At 41.6% G+C, this 8,206-nt stretch overlaps 1 protein-coding gene across 1 annotated transcript; it reads right to left on the bottom strand.

Annotated features, from left to right (window-relative positions):
• Window positions 1-553: 553 nt before the first annotated feature.
• On the bottom strand, window positions 554-7,929 carry LOC310830755 (vomeronasal type-2 receptor 26-like; the record flags this gene model as incomplete). Its single annotated transcript, XM_083710595.1, has 4 exons — window positions 554-1,470; window positions 2,429-2,600; window positions 7,048-7,339; window positions 7,850-7,929. 4 exons carry the CDS (start codon window positions 7,927-7,929, stop codon window positions 554-556), a joined length of 1,461 nt encoding a protein of 486 aa, XP_083566721.1.
• Between the last annotated feature and the right edge of the window lie 277 nt (window positions 7,930-8,206).

Genomic DNA, 8,206 nt, shown 5'->3' with positions numbered 1-8,206 from the left:
CAGGGTGGGGGTGGAAAGTCAATCCTGGCTTTCAGAGCGTAGTGATCAGACCATGGCACCTTCATCAAAGGAGACATGATCACATCTATACCGGCGCCAAAGATCAAATCCAGCGTGTGGCCTGCTTGATGTGTGGGGCCCGAAACAAACTGGGAGAGCCCTAGTGTCGCCATGGAAGACACCAGGTCCAGAGCCTGTGAGGAGGGGGTGGCATCAGCATGGAAGTTGAAGTCTCCCAATACCAATAGGTTAGGGAACTCCAAGGCCCAGCCGGCCACCACCTCCAGCAGGCTTGACAGGGTGGCTGCTGGTGCGCTAGGTGGCCGGTACACCAGCCAGACAGCCAAGCTCTCCTCGGAGCCCCACACTAGGCCAACACATTCAATGCCGGGGATCGATGGCGATGGTAGAGCCCTGAAAGAACAATCTTCCCGGATTAATAATGCCACCCCTCCCCCCCGGCCCACAGTCCGTGACTGGTGGAGGACGGAGAAACCCGGGGGCGCCATCTCTCGTAAGGTAACAGTTACCCCTTCGCGCACACAGGTCTCCGTCACACAAGCCAGGTCGACCCCCTGCGAGGTAAAGAAATCTCTCTATTGTTCAGGTCAGGCCTCACCACAATAATGTAGCATTTAGGGGAAAAAATGCAAACCAGCAACCCAGCACCAGAAGCAAAGATGGAGAAGATCTCCACAGCCACCATGTATTTTCCTCTGGTGCTCAGGTAGGTTGGAATGAAGGAGAGCCAAACACTGCAGAAGACCAGCATGCTGAAGGTGATGAACTTGGCTTCGTTGAAAGTGTCAGGCAACTTCCTGGCTAGGAAGGCCACCGTGAAGCTGATAGTGGCCAGGAATCCCATGTAGCCCAAAGCACAATAGAACATGGAGACTGACCCTTCATTACATAGAAATATGATTTCTTCCGTCATTGAGTGCATGTCCACATCTGGGAATGGGGGAGAGGTTGCCAGCCAGAGGACACAGATTCCTACTTGGACAATGGAGCAGGAAAAGACAATGGAATAAGCCAGTTCTTTGCCTACCCATTTCCTCATATTGGATCCTGGTTTGGTAGCCATGAAAGCCAAAACCACCAATATGGTTTTGGCTAAGATGCTGGAGAGGGCCACAGAGAAGACAATGCCAAAAGCAGTTTGTCGGAGAAGGCAAGTCACCATATTAGGTCTTCCGATAAACAGCAAAGAAGAGAGGAAACACAAGAGGAGGGCGATAAGGAGACCATAGGTGAGGCTTCGATTGTTGGCTTTGACTATGGCTGTATTGCGATGCTTAATGAAGATGCTGAGCACCAGAATTGTGATTAGAGCGAATAAAAGTGCAGAGGAAGATGAAAAAATGGCCAAGGTTTCATCAAAGGCTAGGAAGTTTGGAATCTTAGGAATCCATAGATCCTGGCCGCTGGTTGGATACTGATCTGCTGGGCAACTGACACATGTATCCATGTCTGAAAATACATAAACAGTGTGTGACCATTTGAAGCAACCAAAAGTATTCTTAAGAATTCCTTCATCACTAGTCCATTTAGTATAGTCTTTTCTACATCAGAATGTATACGAGCTTCAAGTCCAAATGCTTTTGTACTAGGTGTATCAAAAATAAAAGTTGTGTATCAATTCTGGAATTTTCTACATGGGTAACGTCTCTTTTTTCTTTATTGTCTCCCTGCTTTTTCTTAGAGCCACATAAACAGTACAGCAAAATGAGAAATGCATTACAGCTGAAATCTTTGGATCTCAGAAAAGTGAGTTTGATAAGAGTTTCACCCTATTGTCAAACAACCTCATTCTTAGAGGAGAAAACACCACTTCTATTCCACCCTAATTTTTTTGATGCTGTAGGTAAAATATATTAGCTTCCACCTAAAAAGAAATCTTCAAGATGTTTTAAAGATTAAAATATAAACAGTGAGAACAACACATCTGTTAATTTAAGCCTTTTCTCCTGCAGCAGTTTAATGTCAACAAAATTGCCAGGAGCCCAGAGGTTCTGCATTATCTTAAGATGTCATCTCTAACCTTTCTCATTTGAAATCATTCCTTCTGGACATGCATCACAATCATAGCAGCAAAACTTCTTTCCCTCCTTCTTTTTCTTCCCGTAACCAGGATGGCAGTTGGCATTACATACAGAAAGCGGTGGCACCTATCCAAATGGATAGGAAAAGTTTAATATTATGATATTGTTTTGAGGAATTTATCAAATATCCACTATCAGGAGATTTAACAGTAAATAGGAGGACTAATAGCGTGAAATGATTCGTAGGTACACAAGTGGCACATACAGTGGGGTAAAAAGCTGCTGTTCTAAGCACCAGACAAACTTAAGAAGATGTCAGTATTCCCTTACCTTAGTGAAGCGTCTGTGCCATTTGATTCTGTCTTCATTAATGGTGAGCACTTTACCTGGAGGGGCCTGAGGATCCAAACTTCCCACTTTGACCCTGACATAGGAATTATTTGGGAAAGTGACCAAGTTGGTAATATCAAAGCCAGCTGCTAACTCTCCATATTCATTTAATGTAATTTCATCCCCAGCACTGTTGTTGAATGAGATTCTCTGCAGGAATGAGTGGAGCTAAGTGGAAAGAGAATCAAAGTTGAACACTTCAGTTCACAACGAAGAGCATCCATATTTTAGTTGCACATACAGGAGGAGTAGGAAATCATGAATCAGTGCCAATTCAACATTCAACAGACTTGCATCAAGATGGAGAGACCATAGTCCTGCTTGTCTGAGACCAGCCTTTGTCTGTATCCAAGAAAGGGATGGAATTTGAGAAGTCATGTAAGAGAAGAGATGGGAGCTTATGTTCTCAAAAGATAGGAATGCAACATGAGAACATCGGACTCGACCTTTCCATAGTTTATAGAGTGGAATTGAGCATGGTTGGATGTTGGATGCAGAGGAGTGGTAGGAAGCAGCAGCTGGAGAACCCGAAAGGGACGCCGCAAGGGGGCTCAGAGCCAGGGGATTGGTGGTGAGATGACAAGGAGTGGTCAGTGGGAGAAGAGGGAGCAGACTGGGAGGAAGAGGTGTCAGAAGCAGAAAAGGCAACAGGGTTAAGGGAGCAGGAAGAGGCTGTGGCAGACGGAAATCCAGACTCAAAGGCAGAAGAGGAGAAGGGAGAAATTCAGGGTCTAGAGACAGTGATCAAACAGTTGCTAGCCTCTTCTGGGGACCTACCAGTGAGGCCAGAAACCCCTGGTGATTGGCAGACAAGGAAAGATGAGGAGCTGGGGACAGGGCCTTCCAAGATGTGCCCAGGTAGTGGCAGCTCCCTGATGGGCTGCTCTTCTGTTTTCTCTTGGATATGAGGATCCCTGCAATAGCCAGTGCCTGGGGTTGGGGTCCTGGTTGTATTTGCCCAGAATTATGCGCCTGGGCCCCCCAATCTTACACCACTGGGTAACTGGACAGGTAAGAGAGACAGAGAGAAGTGGGGAGGGATATTTGGAGAAAATGGAGGGGTTTGCAGTGTGAAGGAGGTAGTTGTTTGTAGTCTGTTGCATCTGAAAGTCGGTGTCATCTAAAGTCTGTTTAGTATCATTATAGGAAATATTCTAATTCCCATCTTTCATACAATAAATTTACTTAAGGTTCATTTTTAATTTCTTAAGTTTTATTCTTTTATTTCTTTACTGATGATTAAATGCCAACTATCATAATGTACCAATGCAGTGAATGCTTTGTAACAGAGAACAATACCTGCCAAGGTTCTACATATTGAGGAGAGAGTCTTCCCCTAGCACCTCTCCATTTGCAGATGACTGCAGCCAAGTGCATGCTATTTAAGGCATGTGCCAAAGCATAGACAGCATTATAAACACTGTAGCTGTGGCCAGTCATGCTCATTTCAAAAAATGGTGCAGGAAGGCTCTCCAGCATCTCCTCTCCAGTACACACAGTTTTTGAGAGAGTGGAATTTGAAAGTGAACAACTGAATGCATCTTCCCAGAAATCTTGAATAAAACCATCTGTCTCTGTCCAATGAGGGTATACACTCTGAAGAAAGTCTTGAAAGTTGTGAATCTCCTTGGAGTGAATTGCAAAGGATATAGCACCATGGAGCATTTGTATTTTAACATTAATTTTTTTTTGAAGGCTATATAATATGAAATCAATTTGAGTAGTTGTAATCCATACTTTTCCTACATGTGACTTCTTTTGAGGAAATAGTAGGTGATATAACTCCATTGTGCTTAAAGCAGTTGACAACCATATACTAAATCTACTTCCTCCATGTAGAAGAATTGCATTAGCTTTGCTTGTTGTGATAGTTGGTAACAAAATCCTTGAGTCCTCCAGCATTTCTAGTAAGTTACTGTTATAATGTATATTGGGTTTAACTCTTTCTGTAAATGCTGAACAGATTCCTTTCTTGAAAAGCATTGGCTCAATTGTCTGTAAGAAACGTTCCCCAGCTTCATTAGCTGGAGTGATGAGCCCAACCCATTTCCATCTGAAATGCAGAAGTAACTGGATAATTCCCTGATACTGAAGGTCTTCATTGGGGACCATGCGGTAAAAGGAAGGGAACTTGGTTCCATCATTTATGGCTGGTTCAAATGAACCATATGAAATCTGGAAAAAGCAAAAGCCAAATGTTTCCAAGTGGAAACAAGAACTCCTGATACTCCAATTTATTCAAATATAAACACGTGCACGCACACACACTAAAAATATTGAATATATACTGAATCTGTATGCCAAGTTTACCAAGTTTAGGGAGACCACCAACGCCTGCTTATATAGGAAAACACAGATAACCTTGCTCCATGTTTTCTGTTGATATTTATTATTATTATGGCATCATCACAGCTTCATTCTTGTACATATTGATTGTATCCAAGGATAGGGGAGCATTTGGAGGAGGAGCCTCCGGTGAGCTGCGATGGAGGATTGCTGAATCCCATCACTGCCGTACATTTTGGAATCAGAGTCTGAGATGGGAGTAATCAGCCACCCTACAGTCCTCAGGCTGGGGAGTGGCAGCTCATCCGCAGATCGCCAACACCTGGCCCCAAATTCAGAAGGAGGGGCTGGGGGCAGCTGGGTGGAAAGCCTGGATCGTTTCTTGGCAACTCTCCAAAGTCGCCTCCAATTAGCAGCAAGCTTCCAGTTCTTAAAATGAAAAACTGGATTTAAGTATTGGACATGATCTGAGCGAAGGGAAAGAAACTACTCTTCTAATTAATTCATCCACTGAGGTGCTAAAAAGGATTCGAACGGAAAAAGGATAAACATCTATGTTGACTTGGTATGTTGGAACTGAAGGGGGGGGGGTTGAGCCTCCTTTGTTATTATATTTCGTTTTCCTATGTTATGTGGCAAAATCCTCCTCTGAAAGAACCAGCTGCCTGATTATTTATAGCAAGCGAGACTGGAGAGGTGGTTTATTTGGTGATATAATATGATTCTAATAGTCATTAACTGTGTGGAAATAACAATTATTCAAAGGTGGAAAACCAAGTTCAAAGTATTCGGCTGCAGATATATTTGGAAGAGGATAAAGAGTTTCCCAACTTTGATTTGGAGAATGACTGGAGAGACGCCAAAAACACTGAGGAGGTTTGCCTAGAATTAGAATCGGAATGACGCAGCTTCAACGAGCGGCCATGTCTGAAAGTAGATCAATTTGTCAAATTAAATGCAGAGCCTTTAAATTCTTACTTAATATTTGCATTCCCAGTTTTATATGGCAAAACCTTCCCTGGACAGGTTAACCATTTGAAGGACAGCTGGTCTTAAAGCATTGGGCAGATGCCTTGCTTTGATTTTATCTGGACTGACTTGGCTGCTGCCCAAGTTGAGAAGATTTTTGGACTGGCTTGGTGGAAACATCATTTTGTGAAGAGACATTGTGAACATACAGAGGGAACTCGGGATGTAAATTCCACAAAGAATATATTGTTTTGTTCTATCTCGCTTGTTCAGAGGCTGTGAAATGTAATAAGTATTAACATCGGAATGATTTATGGGAACTATCGTGAAAATTATGAAAGCAGCAGAAGAATGAAATGAAATTATGAAAGCAGCAGAACCACCCCAGCCTGAGAACATGGGAAGATACCGCCAATTTTTTTAATAATTTGGCCTAACATTTGGACTGTTTGATGGTTGAATAATATGTATAATTTGGAATGTTTAATATGATTTTATTGGATTGTTAAAGTGGAAAATTTAATAAATATTATTTTTTAAAAATAGAAGAATAGGGGAGCATTTATCATGGCTCATGTTAATATACTAAGTGGATGATGAACCAAAACTCCAAGGTGTAAGTGGAGTGATAGAAATTGTTGTTCATGTACTTTTGATCTGTAACCTTTGTAATGACTGTAGGGAGCGGTTGATTCTCTATTTACTAAGAACTCTCTCAGGAAGATTTCCTGGGAAATCCTGAAGATCTCCATTAGATTGTATATAGTATTCATCTCTGAGCACAAAACCAAATCATATAAAATATCAGTAAAATACAAAATACTGTACCAGCACTATTTAAAACAACTAAAATGAAATACAACAATGCAGGAGAATAGCACAATGCTGACACCACTATATAAGGCTCTGAAGTGAGAGATGACAAATGCCAGAACAAAGCAAGAAAACACTTTTTCAATTAGCCTCTGAAAATGAACAATGTTGATTAACATCATACTTTGGGAAAAGACTATCTTGATTTTTAAGGGGAAGAATATTTTTAGTTAATTTGTTCTCAGTTATTTTTGCCTATGAAGCCAATGTCAATTTCATATATTCAGTAGCTCACAGGCAGCCAGGGCAGTGCATTCAGGATTGTTGTATATTAAACAGTCTAGGTGCCTCCTTTACAAACCTGGCAGCTTTACAGAAATCTTCTATTACATCTATTAAACACAAATTGCCCTTCTTACACACATTGTTGGATATGCATATTATACCCCTTTTACTTTGTCTATTTCCCCACTCCATATTTATGAATCAGTAGATTCCTAATGCAAGGACAGCATGAAATCTCTGTTTTTCAAGATCCATATTCTACCTGTGGAATCTTGAAAGGACCTAAGACGTTTGCCATGCACCAGGAGGTATCAGAGCTGAGTCCCCCAATGACCCCTATGACATTTTTCTGGATGCCACACCTGTAGTTGGGAACAAAGTGATGCGATTTAAAGAGCAGGTCCAGAGTGTTTCGGTAGGTCATCTTTGAATCATAATAGCTATCATAGATGTGGAAGCCGAGAGAGACATTGGGCAACATCCTTGGATTCTCATTGATCTCATCAACAGCAAAGACCAAAGCCAGGATTTGCTGGTAGAACTTTGTCAACACCCTGCAAATGAAGTGAGATTTTGTTTAATGGGAAAATTAAACAGTGCACAGAATCTAGATAGGAGAGATTCACCTGCCTCCCTATAAGGAGAGGATGAAGCCAGCAAAGTTTATTTACTTATTTGGGCAATCTAAGAATACTGTGTAATTTTAAAAGCTGTTGCATATTTCTTCATCTCTTCAGCAACCCGTGTTAGTTTTTGCCACCTTGAAAATTTAGGTATCATCAAAAACTTCAGTACCATACTACTTTGCTATATACTTTTCCTATTTTTTCATGCCATCTCTTTTCTCTTTCTCCTACTCTCTTTTCTATCTCTCTTTACACAATTAGACTCAAAAAAGCTTATTGTTCATCGACAATATGCACATAGCCTTTATGTACAGATTTCTAATAAAATCTCTCCACACATTTAAAAAATAAAGTACTATAGCAATCAATCAAAGTTATTTTCTGTCAGATATAGCATATAAGGAATAATTAAAATAATATTAATTAACAGTTACTTACATTGGGGCATCAATGAAGTCCTGGGAAGGGTGTTTCTTGAAGGATAATTTGGGGTGTATGTAACAGATATGAGATGCCATTGCACCAATGACCAGGTCACCTGGCTCATACCACTCGTGTGGAACATGAACAGGATTATTAGTTGCGCATTGAGCGCTTTGTCCTTGGGACACTATATTGGGGAGCAGCAGAAGCAGCAGGAGCAACATCCTGATGGCAAATTCCCTTGTCTGCATGGACTCCCCTGCTTCTCTCTACAGTATTATTCCTCTCCTCCACCTGATCTGAACAAGACAAATTGGGTGGCAGCTGACTCTGTCAATTTGGCACTGTAAGGGACATGTATCCACCTTATTG

Source organism: Podarcis gaigeae (assembly GCF_964106915.1).
Source record: "Podarcis gaigeae genome assembly, chromosome: 13".
In the NCBI taxonomy this organism is placed as follows: domain Eukaryota; kingdom Metazoa; phylum Chordata; class Lepidosauria; order Squamata; family Lacertidae; genus Podarcis; species Podarcis gaigeae.
The sequence above is the reverse complement of the archived record's forward strand: the minus strand, read 5'-3'. Positions and strand labels throughout refer to the sequence as shown.